Consider the following 15,306-nt stretch of genomic DNA (forward strand, 5'->3'; position numbering starts at 1 on the left):
TTGCTGATCTAATAAAAACAATTGATTCAACAATTCAAATGTCAAAATGTGACTTTTATTCTCTGTATTTCTGGACAAAGTTGGAAAACGTGTCACTGCAGGTGATCATTGTAGAATATATTAAACAATAGAAATATATATCATTGCTACATGTTTTGAGAACATGTACAGGTTGTCACAGTCCATGTCTGGGGATTGAATATGGGATTCTGGAAGAGGTGCAAGTTAAGAGTTGAATTTCAGGTTTAAACTGGCAGTCTGGCACTGAACAGAACATGTATCCTGAAGGACCTTGGACCTTCTCTTCCAATAGGGTTGAGAATGAGGTGATAGAGTTTAGGGTCATGAATTGAGAGGGGGTTCTGCGGGGCAGAGACTACTAACCAGAAGTTATCCCGCCTCTACTGTCCCTGACTCCACTCTCCGAGGGTGTCTCAGGAGTCGGGATATGCAAAAAACACATTTCCCCATTTCAGACATGGGTATAATACACAAGTGTACATGTGTGAAAGGACAAATATAAGCATCCATCAAATTATTATTATTACTGTCAGACCCCGGATGGCACAGTGCACACAACCCCCCCCCCCCAGTTTCTGGTTACAGACAACTCTCTGATACCACCTACAGGGCAGTGGAATTAAATGCACTTCATAACATGATATTTCACCATGGGTGCACAGGAAAAAGATGATGCTAATTATTTTTAAGTAGTTATGATAATACCTTCATGATTTGGCAAAAAAAAAACTTATATTTCAAATACAATCTGTGCACGTTTACTATTTTCTCTTGTCACAATTAGTATGTTGATTAAGTGCAGTATACCTTGATTGAGAAATAAGATAAAATATGAATAATATTGATGATCTACAAATATTTGTCTTCAATATTGTTTTCATGTCTGCCAGTATTTCCTGGCGTTCTTAGGTCAAACGCCAACATTAGCTACTTCCAGCTAGTCACATAACATATCACACTTGAACACTTTATAACAGTGAGGGGTGTTGGGGTGTCTAAGCAGCTGGGAGGACACAGGCATGCAAAGTTACGCCTGAAAATCTCTAAGGACCCAGGGAAAGGTAGAGGTAGCCAATACCTACTGTTGGCGATGGCTGATTGTGTTCTTGGTATTATCTGTGGTTTGTGTGTGTGAGAGGCCCTAGTCAGGTCAGGTGTTGCTGCTCAGCAGCCTCTCCTGGTTGTGCTTGCGGAAGAAGGCTTTCCCAAACTCATAACTGCTGATCATAATGGCACAGGCTGGGGCCACCTTGATCACCCTGGGAAGGAAACCTAGGAGAGAAAAGTAGGAGAGGGGGAGAGAGGGGGGTGGAGGAGAGAGAGTGAAAGGGGGAGAGAGGGGTGGAGGAGAGGGAGTGAAAGGGGTAGAGAGAGGGGTGGAGGAGAGGGAGTGACAGGGAGAAAGAGGGGTGGAGGAGAGGGAGAGAGAGGGGTGGAGGAGAGGGAGAGAGAGGGGTGGAGGAGAGGGATAAGGAGAGAAAGTAGGTCACCAGTTAGGAGACTAACCTGAGGTAACTGTGTGTTTTGGGTGAACTATCCCTGTAGCCTGACCTACCTACAAACAGTCCACCGATGCCATTCTCAGCCACAATCTTGGTCATCACACTGAGAGTGGAGGAGGAGGCCTTGGACGACACTGCAGAGACACATGACAACATAGCTGGGTTAGTAGTACAGGATCACTACACATCACTAAAGATCATTTTTATTTATTTATTTATTTATTTCACCTTTATTTAACCAGGTAGGCAAGTTGAGAACAAGTTCTCATTTACAATTGCGACCTGGCCAAGATAAAGCAAAGCAGTTCGACAACATACAAAAACACAGAGTTACACATGGAGTAAAACAACATACAATCAGTGATACAGTAGAAAAAAAATAAGACTATATACAATGTGAGGCCAAGGTGGCAAAGTAAATAAAGTAAATAAAGTATAGCAAGTAAATCACTGGAATGGTAGATTTGTAATTTGAAGAAAGTTCAAAGTTAAAATATAAATAATATGGTGCAAAGGAGCAAAATAATAAATAAAATAAATAAATACAGTAGGGGAAGAGGTAGTAGTTTGGGCTAAATTATAGATGGGCTATGTACAGGTGCAGAGATCTGGGAGCTGCTCTGATAGCTGGTGCTTAAAGCTAGTGAGGGAGATAAGTGTTTCCAGTTTCAGAGATTTTTGTAGTTCGTTCCAGTCATTGGCAGCAGAGAACTGGAAGGAGAGACGACCAAAGGAGGAGTTGGCTTTAGGGGTGACCAGAGAGATATACCTGCTGGAGCGCGTGCTACAGGTGGGTGCTGCTATGGTGACCAGTGAGCGGAGATAAGGGGGGACTTTACCTAGCAGGGTCTTGTAGATGACCTGGAGCCAATGTGTTTGGCGACGATTATGAAGCGAAGGCCAGCCAACGAGAGCGTACAGGTCGCAATGGTGGGTGGTATATGGGGCTTTGGTGACAAAACGGATGGCACTGTGATAGACTGCATCCAGCTTGTTGAGTAGGGTATTGGAGGCTATTTTGTAAATGACATCGCCGAAGTCGAGGATTGGTAGGATGGTCAGTTTTACGACGGTATGTTTGGCAGCATGAGTGAAGGATGCTTTGTTGCGAAATAGGAAGCCAATTCTAGATTTAACTTTGGATTGGAGATGATTGATGTGAGTCTGGAAGGAGAGTTTACAGTCTAACCAGACACCTAGGTATTTGTAGTTGTCCACAAATTCTAAGTCAGAACCGTCCAGAGAAGTGATGCTGGACAGGCGGGCAGGTGCAGGCAGCGATCGGTTGAAGAGCATGCATTTAGTTTTACTTGTATTTAGGAGCAGTTGGAGACCACGGAAGGAGAGTTGTATGGCATTGAAGCTCGTCTGGAGGGTTGTTAACACAGTGTCCAAAGAAGGGCCAGAAGTATACAGAATGGTGTCGTCTGCGTAGAGGTGGATCAGAGATTCACCAGCAGCAAGAGCGACATCATTGATGTATACAGAGAAAAGAGTTGGCCCAAGAATTGAACCCTGTGGTACCCCATAGAGACTGCCAGAGGTCCGGACAGCAGGCCCTCCGATTTGACACACTGAACTCTATCAGAGAAGTAGTTGGTGAACCAGGCGAGGCAATCGTTTGAGAAACCAAGGCTACTGAGTCTGCCGATGAGGATGTGGTGATTAACAGAGTCAAAAGCTTTGGCCAGGTCAATGAATACGGCAGCACAGTATTGTTTCTTATCGATGGCGGTTACGATGTTGTTTAGGACCTTGAGCGTGGCTGAGGTGCACCCATGACCAGCTCTGAAACCAGATTGCATAGCGGAGAGGGTGCGGTGGGATTCGAAATGGTCGGTAATCTGTTTGTTGACTTGGCTTTCGAAAACCTTAAAAAGGCAGGGTAGGATGGATATAGGTCTGTAGCAATTTGGGTCAAGAGTTTCACCTCCTTTGAAGAGGGGGATGACAGCAGCTGCTTTCCAATCTATGGGAAACTCAGACGACACGAAAGAGAGGTTGAACAGGCTAGTAATAGGGGTTGCAATAATTTCGGCAGATAATTTTAGAAAGAAAGGGTCCAGATTGTCAAGCCCAGCTGATTTGTAGGGGTCCAGATTTTGCAGCTCTTTCAGAACATCAGCTGAATGGATTTGGGAGAAGGAGAAATGGGGGAGGCTTGGGCGAGGAGCTGTGGGGGGTGCAGTGCTGTTGAATGCAGTAGGGGTAGTTAGGTGGAAAGCATGGCCAGCCGTAGAAAAATGCTTATTGAAATTCTCAATTATAGTGGGCTTATCGGTGGTGACAGAGTTTCCTATCCTCAGTGCAGTGGGCAGTTGGGAGGAGGTGTTCTTATTCTCCATGGACTTTACAATGTCCCAGAACTTTTTAGAGTTTGAGTTGCAGGAAGCAAATTTCTGTTTGAAAAAGCTAGCCTTGGCGTTTCTAACTGCCTGTGTGTATTGGTTTCTAACTTCCCTGAAAAGTTGCATATCGCGGGGGCAGGTCGATGCTAATGCAGAACGCCACAGGATATTTTTGCGTTGGTTAAGGGTAGTCAGGTCTGGGGAGAACCAAGGGCTATATCTGTTCCTGGTTCTAAATTTCTTGAAAGGGGCATGCTTATTTAAGATGGTGAGGAAGGCATTTAAAAAAAACAACCAGGCATCCTCTACTGACAGGATGAGGTCAATATCCTTCCAGGATACCAGGGCCAGGTCGATTAGAAAGGCTTGCTCGTTGAAATGTTTCAGGGAGCGTTTGACAGTGATGAGTGGAGGTCGTTTGACCGCTGACCCATTACGGGTGCAGGATGATCATAAGGATGATTCCATGAATCAGGTGATCAGCCTGGAGTTCTATACCCACAATTCATAGCCTGGAGTTCCCCTATCTCCACCTGCCTCCTGGTCTTCACGACGTCGAAGGGAAGAGTTACTATGGAAGCGATCTGGAGGAAGACATAAACAAGGGTTAGAAATCACTTATATTTGACAATGCTGCCCTCTAGCAGTATTAGATGGAATAACACCATGTCAGCACAGAAGATGAGTTAGAGCTAGAATAACATTACAAAGGTACAACAAACTATATCAGATATTCAATGTTCAATATATCTAGGTGCTCTACTAGACAGAACAGTTTGAGTTGAGCTGAGAGGACAGCTAGAATACTCACTGAGCCAGACACCGCTCCGGATATGAAGGTGATGGCAAACGTTGGCTCTCTGATGTTGTTGTGCTTACACAGCCACGCCTTCCCCTTCTCATAGTTATACCAGTACATGGCTGAGGAGGAAACAGACACAACATGGAACTCCTGTTATCAAACACTAAGAGACAGAGAGAAGAAGAGGGGGAGAGAACAGGGGGCTAGAGAGAAGGAGGGAGAGGAGAGAGGAGGGAGCTAGAGAGAAGGAGAGAGGGCGCTAGAGAGAAGAGAGAGTGAGAAATAGAGAGTGTTGTACACCTGAGATAGTTATATAGTGATAGACATTGTGTTGTGTCTACCTGAGAGAGATATAGTGATAGATATTGTGTCGTTTCTACCTGAGAGAGATATAGTGATAGACATTGTGTTATTTCTACCTGAGAGAGATATTGTGATAGACATTGTGTTGTTTCTACCTGAGAAGGGCACGTCTCTAAGCAGTGTGGGTCCCCAGCCCCTCCAGAGAGACCGCCAGCCCTCGTTGCGTACTGCAGAGTGGATAACCTCACTCAGCTCCCTGTACGAACTTCTCTGGGACTGCATCTTAGTACGGATCAGCTCCAATGGACTGATCACTGTCACAGAGCCCACTGACTCACAGAGAGACAGAGAGAAAGAGAGAGAGCGAAAAAACACTTATAAGCACTACACACAGAAAGAGCAGTTAAACAGAGCAGTTAAACACATACATTTCTTTGGAGGCCATAATTATATCATGGTGCTGGCGAAGATGGCTGATGTTTTACGTGCTCCTAACCAACTGTTTTTTTGTTCATTTTTTGTGTTGTTTATAACATATTTTTTAACTTATTTTGTATATAATGTTGCTGCTACCGTCTCTTAAGACCGAAAATAACTTCTGAACATCAGAAGGGCGATTACTCACCACCAACTGGCAGGCACTTTTATTTCCTTTAACGAGCCCGACGTGAAGGACATACTGCTTTCCCGGGAACAGGCCCAAATCCCCCGGAGAAAAAGAGGGCAAAGGTCGGGCTGCCTTCTGAGAATTCGTAGGCCTTCCTTTCTACTTGCTAACGTGCAATCATTGGAAAATAAAATCGACGACCTACGAGGAAGATTAAACTACCAACAGGACATTAAAAACTGTAATATCTTATGCTTCACGGAGTCGTGGCTGAATAACGACATTATCAACATACAGCTGGCTGGTTTTATGCTGCATCGGCAGGATAGAACAGTGGCGTCTGGTAAGACAAGGGGTGGCGGACTATGCATATTTGTAAACAACAGCTGGTGCACGATATCTAAGGAAGTCTCGAGGCTTTGCTCGCCTGAGGTAGAGTATCTCATGATAAGCTGTCGACCACACTATCTACCTAGAGAGTTTTCATCTGTATTTTTCGTACATACCATCTGTCTACATACCACCACAGACCAACGCTGGCACTAAGACCGCACTCAATGAGCTGTATTCCACCATAAGTAAACAGGAAAACGCTCATCCAGAGGCGGCGCTCCTAGTGGCCGGGGACTTTAATGCAGGGAAACTTAAATCCGTTTTACCTAATCTACCAGACGAGCTAAACTACTTCCATGCTCGCTTCGAGGCAAATAACACTGAAACATGCATGAGAGCACCAGCTGTTCCAGGCGACTCCGCAGCCAATGTGAGCAAGACCTTTAAACAGGTCAACATTCACAAGGCCAGACGGATTACCAGAACATGTACTGTGAGCATGCGCTGACCAACTGGCAAGTGTCTTCACTGAGATTTTCAACCTCTCCCTGTCCGAGTCTGTAATACCAACATGCTTTAAGCAGACTAGCATAGTCCCTGTGCCCAAGAACACTAAGGTAACCTGCCTAAATGACTACCGACCCGTAGCACTCATGTCTGTAGCCATGAAGTGATTTGAAAGGCTGGTCATGGCTCACATCAACACCATCATGCCGGAAACCCTAGACCTATTCCAATTTGCATACCGCCCTAACAGATCCACAGATGATGCAATCTCTATTGCACTCCACACTGCCCTTTCCCACCTGGACAAAAGGAACACCTATGTGAGAATGCTATTCATTGACTACAGCTCAGCGTTCAACACCATAGTGCCCTCAAAGCTCATCAATAAGCTAAGGACCCTGGGACTAAACACCTCCCTCTGCAACTGGATCCTGGACTTCCTGACGGGCCGCCCCCAGGTGGTAAAGGTAGGTAACAACACATCCGCCACGTTGATCCTCAACACTCAGGGGTGCGTGCTCAGTCCCCTCCTGTACTCCCTGTTCACTCATGACTGCACGGCCAGGCATGATTCCAACACCATTATTAAGTTTACCGATGACACAACAGTGGTAGGCCTGATCACCGACATCGACGAGACAGCCTATAGGGAGGAGGTCAGAGACCTGGCTGTGTGGTGCCAGGACAACAACCTCACCGTGATCCAGACAAAGGAGATGATTGTGGACTTCAGGAAAAGGAGGACCGAGCACACCCCCATTCTCATCGACAGGGCTGTAGTGGAGCAGGTTGAGAGCTTGAAGTTCCTTGGTGTCCACATCACTAACAAACTAACATGGTCCAAGCACACCAAGACAGTCGTGAAAAGGGCACGACAAAACCTATTCCCCCTCAGGAGACTGAAAATATTTGGCATGGGTCCTCAGATCCTCAAAAGGTTCTACAGCTGCACCATCGAGAACATCCTGACTGGTTGCATCACTGCCTTGTAAGGCAACTGCTCGGCCTCCGACCGCAAGGCACTACAGAGTGTAGTGTGTACGGCCCAGTACATCACTAAGCTTCCTGCCATCCAGGACCTCTATACCAGGCGGTGTCAGAGGAAGGCCCTAAAAATTGTCAAAGACTCCAGCCACCCTAGACATAGACTTTTCTCTCTGCTTCTGCACGGCAAGCCGTACCGGAGCACCAAGTCTAGGTCTAAGAGGCTTCTAAACAGCTTCTACCCCCAAGTCATAAGACTCCTGAACATCTAGTCAAATGGCTACCCAGACTATTTGCATTTGCCCCCCCCCGCCAATGCCGCCACTACTCTCTGTTATTATTTAAGCATAGTCACTTTATTAACTCTAACTACATGTAGATATTACCTCAATTACCTCAATTAACCGGTGCCCCTGCACATTGACTCTGTACCGGTACCCCCTGTATATAGTCTCGCTATTGTTATTTTACTCTTTAATAACTTGTTACTTAAATTTCTTATTCTTATTCTTTAAACTGCATTGTTGGTTAGGGGCTTGTAAGTATGCATTTAACTGTAAGTTCTACACCTGTTGTATTTGGCGCATGTGACTAATAACATTGGATTTGATTTGATTGAAAATAAGGTGTCTGTTGTTTCCATATTCATTTGAAATTTTGCAGGATGAAATCTCTTGAGATGCACCATCTCGTTTTCAAGAGTGTCCCAACATATACATATATATATATATACATATATATATACACACATATATATATATATACACACATACACACATATATATATATATATATATATATATCATATATACACATACATATGTATGTGTATGTATATATACATATATATACACATATATATATATATATATACATACACATACATATGTATATATACATATATATACATACACATATGTGTATATATATACATATATATACATACACATACATATGTATATATACATACATCATCATATGTATGTATATATATATATATATATATATATATATATATATATATATATATATATATATATATATATATATATGTATGTATGTATTATGATGTATGTATGTATGTATGTATATATATATATATATATATATATATATATATATATATATATATATATATATATATGTATATGTATGTATATATATGTATATGTATGTATATATATATGTATATATTTTTTTTAAGTACTTAGTAAGAAGAAGAATATGGCAACTACTATCTAATAATAATAACAAGTAAACAATTATAATGATAATAAAATATAATTACATTAACAGCATAAAAAGTTGTTGTACAACTACTAATAGGCTTATAACTAATAAAAACTACTGCTACAACTACAACTAAGTACCTATAATATAGAGTATACATACATACATATTTACAAATATCCTCACATGGTGATGTTTCTATTAGTTAAAAACACAAACAGTTTGTTCTTAACAGTTGAAAAAGGGTTTCGTAAATGCGCTGTGTGATTACAATGTCCTAGTTTCTGTAGCTAAATGATTCCAGTCACTCAGGCCTTTGTACCGTATCTGAAAGATCTTACTCCAACCCCCTTTTGGAATTGCTGCCGTTGTCGAAAGTAGTGCGAGTTTTGTGAAGTTAGGTATTCCTTAATATATACAGGGAACTTTAAGTTGATACATTTAAAAAGGAACTAGTACCAATGCAGTGGTCTTCTGTTTGGGATTGACAGCTAGTTTAGTGATTCAGACATTGTTCAATGATGTCTTATAATGGCATCCAAGAATGAATCTGCAAAGATAGTTATAAATGACATCTAATTTGCAAAGTAAGGTCTTGGTTGTGTTTTGATAGATGATATCACCATAGTCTAGGATAGGAAGCAGCAGTTGGGTTACTAAGGTCTTTCTAGTGGATAGACAAAAAAACGTTAATCACTCTATCACTATTTATCGCTCTCAAGTATACATCACCACAGTGACCTGTAAGGTCAGAGGTCAGCTCACCTCTGGCGAGGGCGCCTGCTAGTAGAGGCGCCTCCTCAGCGTGTGACCCCATCCTGACCCTCAGGGCAGCACGCAGTTGGTCGTAACACGTGAAGTAGATCACCGTCGCCGGGACCGCCATGATACTGCAAGAAGCATTAACAGAGATGCAAATCTAATGTTTCCTCAAGAACCCTGACTCATTCAAATCTGGCATTACAAACAAGAAACCAACAGATGAAATATCCATAAACAATGAATAAAATGAATCAGCTTTTACCATATCAGACACAAAACAAATGGGTACAAGCAAGAGGTACAAATAAAATGTTCCCAAAATAATCAACAGCCCATGACTCAGCCGATTACCACACCGCTCAGACACAAATCCAGGACTGAGAGATTTAAAATAAAACATTAACAAATCAAATATCGATAAACCCTGAGTCTACAAAATCAGTGTCCATCCGTACTGCTCGATACAAATGAGCAGAATAATGGGAAGCAATCATAAACAACTGAATTATCAATAGACTATGAGTTTGCTGAATCACAGCGGGCCAGCCACTCAAGACACAGCTGACCATAAATCAGTGCTGAAGGCAAGTAAGCAGTGTGAATTAGTAATGAGGCAGAGTAACGGCAGACTTCAGACTCACAGGGTTGGAGGGAGGCCGCTCCATAACGACTTGATACCTTCCCTGCGGACTATCTTAATAAAGGCATCCTGCAGAGAGAGGGTCAAAGAACCAGAGCAATAACTAATACATGATACTGATGTACATGTTTATAAACGCTGAAGGGTTGTACCGAATGTGGATCTCCCGTTCGTCTACCGTTCATTCAGCACGCTGTTGATGTCTGACTGACGACACTTTTGTGCGATTCTACATGTAGAATCGGGTTCACACTCGGTTCGCAAATTACAGCCGGCACTCTGTTCAGAGGAGCAAAGTACTCTCGGCAGGCAAATGCTATTGGTGTGTCCAAACCATTATTCAGTGGCAATAAAAAGTATGTGAACCCTTTGGAGTTACCTGGACTTCTGCATAAATTGGTCATAAAATGTGATCTTCATCTAAGTCACAACAATAGACAAACACAGTCTCCTTAAAACGAATAACACACAAACAATTATACATTTTAATGTCTTTATTGAACACACCGTGTTAACATTCACAGTGCAGGTGGGAAAAGTATGTGAACCCTTGGATTTAATAACTGGTTGACCCTCCTTTGGCAGCAATAACCTCAACCAAACGTTTTCTGTAGTTGCAGATCAGACCTGCACTCCTGCACTGGTCAGGAGAAATGTTGGACCATTCCTCCTTACAAAACTGTTTCAGTTCAGCAATATTTTTGGATGTATGGTGTGAACCGCTCTCTTGAGGTCATGCCACAGCATCTAAATCGGGTTGAGGTCAGGATTCTGACTGGGCCACTCCAGAAGGCGTATTTTCTTCTGTTGAAGCCATTCTGTTGTTGATTTACTTCTGTGTTTTGGGTCGTTGTCCTGTTGCATCACCCAACTTCTGTTGAGCTTCAATTGGTGGACAGATAGCCTTACATTCTCCTGCAAAATGTATTGATAATGTCTTTTCCATCGATGATAGCAAGCTGTCCAGGCCCTGAGGCAGCAAAGCAGCTCCAAACCATGATGCTCCCTTAACCATACTTAACAGTTGAGGTTTTGATGTTGGCGTGCTGTGCCTTTTTTTCTCCACACATAGTGTTGTGTGTTCCTTCCAAACAACTCAACTTTAGTTTCATCTGTCCACAGAATATTTAGCCAATAGTGCTGTGGAACATCCAGATGCTCTTTTGCGAACTTCAGATGTGCAGCAATGTTTTTTTTTGGACAGCAGTGGCTTCTTCCCTGGTGTCCTCCCATGAACACCATTCTTGTTTAGTGTTTTATGTATCGTAGACTCATCAACAGATGTTAGCATGTTCCAGAGATGTCTGTAAGTCTTTAGCTGGCACTCTAGGATTCTTCTTAACCTCATTGAGCATTCCGCGTTGTGCTCTTGCAGTCATCTTTGCAGGACGGCCACTCCTAGAGAGAGTAGCAACAGTGCTGAACTTTCTACATTTATAGACAATTTGTCTTACCGTGGACTGATGAACATCAAGGCTTTTATAGATACTTTTGTAACCCTTTCCAGCTTATGCAAGTCAACAACTCTTATTCTTGGGTCTTCTGAGATCTCTTTTGTTCGAGGCATGGTTCACATCAGGCAATGCTTCTTGTGAATAGCAAACTCACATTTTTGGGGTGTTTTTTATTGGGCAGGGCAGCTCTAACCAACATCTCCAAACTTGTCTCAATGATTGTACTCCAGGTTAGCTGACTCCTGACTCCAATTAGCTTTTGGAGAAGTCATTAGCCTAGGGGTTCACATACTTTTTCCAACCTATACTGTGAATGTTTAAATTATGTATTCAATATAGACAGGAAACATACAATAATTTGTGTGTTATTAGTTTAAGAAGAGTGTGTTTGTCTGTTGTTATGACCAATTTATGCAGAAATCCAGATCATTCTTAAGGGTTCACATACTTTTTATTGCCACTGTACATCTTTATAATGCTTGTGGTTAGCTTTCAATGGGTGCATCACTTGAGGCTGGTTCGAAGTCCCACGGGCTGTGGCGGTCATGAAATTTTGTCAGCTGGTGATTGTCAAGCAAATAACAGCCGGTCTAATGGTAACTGACAGTTAATTAACATAAACACATTTAACATCTCCAGGTTTCCACACATAGCCTACAAGCTACTGATGCAGACCTTTGGAACATCTACATTTTAAAAAGTCTAATAAATCCATGTAATATAGCCTACACCATCACAATAAATCCATGATTTATTTTCGACAGGTCTAAAGAAATATGATATGAAGAAAATTTAGTCTCTTTCAGATTAACAGAATAGCATACTCTGAGTTGTCCTTATGTTAGGTCCTGATCTGGCTATGCCATATGGCTGTGGGCTACACTAGTTCATTTAGCAGACAAGATTTGCTTAGAATTCCGTAGCATTGTTTTATATTATGAAGAATACCATTGAACATAGCATAATAAAATAGAAAGGATATTTTCTCCAAACGATTTGAGAGTGTCCACATGCGGCTATTCTGTGTTGAGCGGTTAACAAAGAAACAGGTAATCCTATTTGCTTAATTTAGAGTTATTTATGTATCTTTAGTTGTGATTCAAACATTGGGCTATATGGTTTTGCTTTTTAATACATTCTAAGGCTGCAAGAAGTAACTAATGATGATTAGAAAAAAGTTGCATGAAAGACATAAGCTTTGCTTTGTTTGTTGAAGTGTATACAGTGCAGGCTGTACACACTTAATCAGTCTCTCAATCACAATTCGACAAGCACTTGATAATGCCTCAAATTTCCCGGTGGCATCCCCTTTGTGTGGCCGTAATGCCCCCTAAAAAAAATCCATGCCTTTTGCGGCCAGTGGCCGTGGTGCCCTTGGGCTGAATATAATAATTATAATTACCTTCTCCTGGCTGCGCGCTCTGAAGCACCTCTCACTCATAACCACTAGCATCCCAAAAAATGTTTTTAAATGATGAGGCTGATGCAACAGATCAAAACTTTTAGCTTAACATTTCAATAAACGATTAGGCTATTTATATTCGCATTATATGCGCAGCAATGCGCACACGGCAGTAGGCTAGAAGCGCGACTGTTCCATTAGTGGGAAAACACCATTCTCAAAAGTGACCGCAAATGTGATTATGCATGTAATGATTTTATTATAAAGGTGCCTTTTTATGGTGAAAATGATCTTCCCCAAACTTGAAACTAACGCACTGCATATGTATGCCAGTTAGGCTCTACACCCATTGTGACGCAGATTAATGTGCTTCATTTTAATAAGTTATTTGGCCACTTTATTTGTGATACAAACCTTGTCAAAACATATAGGCCTATGGGCTAGGCTACATGAGGTGTGTGACTATAATTAGAAAAATTCGCAAAAAAAAGGCATGTGCTGTTTGTTGCCTTACGCTGGGCATTATCCACAAGTGATATTATATCATTCACAAGTGATATGCTAATATTGTCACACATCAGACTATTCTTGATTTAACCTTGTCTTTACATAAACTAAATAATATATGTGTGAAATTTGTTTTGATTTAGAATGGACAATTTTCATGCACCCGTTTCAAAATTAGGGGGGGAAAAAGACATCATGCACTTAAATAGCAAATGGAGGATGCTTTTCCCATGGTTCATTATCATGCCAGCCAGGTAGGCTGTACTCCTGTTGTAAAGATAAGCAATGTGCTTAATATTAGGAAAGTTGAGAAATAAATATAGTAGGCCTAGTCAATAGAAATCTGATGGGATCCTTATCTTTTTAAAAGAGGCCATCACTCTGTTTTCTCATGCGACTGCATAGCCTATAAAAAAGGTTGCACAACATGAGCTCATTGACTCTCATGAAGTGTTTGATTAGATTTTCTATTACATTTGCATTGATGTCAGAGTGATTAGAGGGACAATAGAGTGCTGAGTACCAGGCAGTTAGCAAGTTTAGTAGGCTACTAATGACCATCAGCAGCATCAGAGCTTGGAGAAGCCTAATTACCGTGGCTAAACGGTCATGTGGAATTTGACTGCCATCATGACTCATGACCGCCCGTGTGGCAGTAATACAGTCACCATAACAGCCCTAGTCCCATCCCACCCATAGCCTCTGACCCTTGGCCACAATGAGCAATATCTCAATGTTACCCTCTGATAGGCTAGACAGAATTTTCATCACATTGCACACACAAACCCAATCCTTGCATATCTAGATGGGGGTTGGGAATTGGCTAGAGATGTTTACCAGAGTGCCGTTGAAGTGGCCGGGGGCCTTGTACCAGGCCTTGGAGTTGCCGTTCGTACACACACAGGTATGGTCCATCAGGCCATTGCAATACACAAAGCATTTCCCTGGAGAACAATGAAGACATACATAATGGGTTGAGCACTGTGGTTTAAAGAGAGGACAGAGGAATGGTAGGTTACATTGATTATTGTCTTATTACCTTTGGGAAAAGGACTTTTCTGAGCCTGGAGTCTGATCTTGACAACATCCAGAGGTGTGACTGAAAAAAGACAGTTGTACAACCAGTTTAAATATTTAAATATAATAGTTCCACAATCATATATATATATATATATATATATATATAGTCAGTGTATGTAGGGGAGGGTTCCCGTGCTCACCAAACAATGACGTCAGGAGAGCCCCTGAGCAGGAAGCCAACATCTGTTGAAATGGAGTAATGCCATTGGTGTCGACGGGCACAGGATTTTTTACAGAATTACCACTCATCTTGCCTACGAAAGATATTCAAAACAACATTTGATTCAGTTGTTGTTATAAACATTTAATTGACCAATAAATTCTTGTTGAATTCTGGCCAGTGACAATTTGTAATCATTATGTTTACCTTAGAGAAGCTTCTTGCTAGCTATATTGCGGGAACTAGAAGCTAGCTAACTTATCTAGCTACTCTTCCACAGTGGACAAGTAGTCTTGCTCTTTGTCAGCGACGGAATTCAAAGCAAACCCATTTTAAATGTGATGTCCCGGTATTCTTATAACTCGTATCTGCGTACATGTGCTTCATGGGGCAATTCCACAATACAAGGCTTCATTCACAAGATAAAGTGAAAGAAGAAAAGCTAGTTTACCCAACATGACATTTGTAAAAATATTTTGACTTTCAGCAGAGCACATTCTTGGCACAAGGACAGCCAGCACATGGTTACAGCTACACTAGCTAACTAACTAAATACCTATAAATATGACAAATTCCAATTTCTCAATAAATTATTCGTTAAGGATAAAGTCATCAGTTGCTTGCTTGATCAATTTTTACTTTTAAAAAAATCCAGAAAAAATAT

The 15,306-nt window shown here is 41.7% G+C and overlaps 1 protein-coding gene across 1 annotated transcript; it reads right to left on the reverse strand.

Moving 5' to 3' along the window:
- Positions 1-33: 33 nt before the first annotated feature.
- Positions 34-15,117, reverse strand: LOC106576048 (solute carrier family 25 member 40-like). Its single transcript, XM_014152881.2, has 11 exons — positions 14,850-15,117; positions 14,623-14,736; positions 14,442-14,501; positions 14,240-14,346; positions 10,041-10,108; positions 9,403-9,527; positions 5,132-5,305; positions 4,683-4,792; positions 4,374-4,455; positions 1,577-1,657; positions 34-1,293 (listed from the first exon to the last, which is right to left on the reverse strand). Exons 2-11 carry the CDS (start codon positions 14,729-14,731, stop codon positions 1,172-1,174), a joined length of 1,038 nt encoding a protein of 345 aa, XP_014008356.1. The 5' UTR covers positions 14,732-14,736; positions 14,850-15,117; the 3' UTR covers positions 34-1,171.
- Between the last annotated feature and the right edge of the window lie 189 nt (positions 15,118-15,306).

This window comes from Salmo salar, chromosome ssa02 (assembly GCF_905237065.1).
Source record: "Salmo salar chromosome ssa02, Ssal_v3.1, whole genome shotgun sequence".
Classification (NCBI taxonomy): Eukaryota; Metazoa; Chordata; class Actinopteri; order Salmoniformes; family Salmonidae; genus Salmo; species Salmo salar.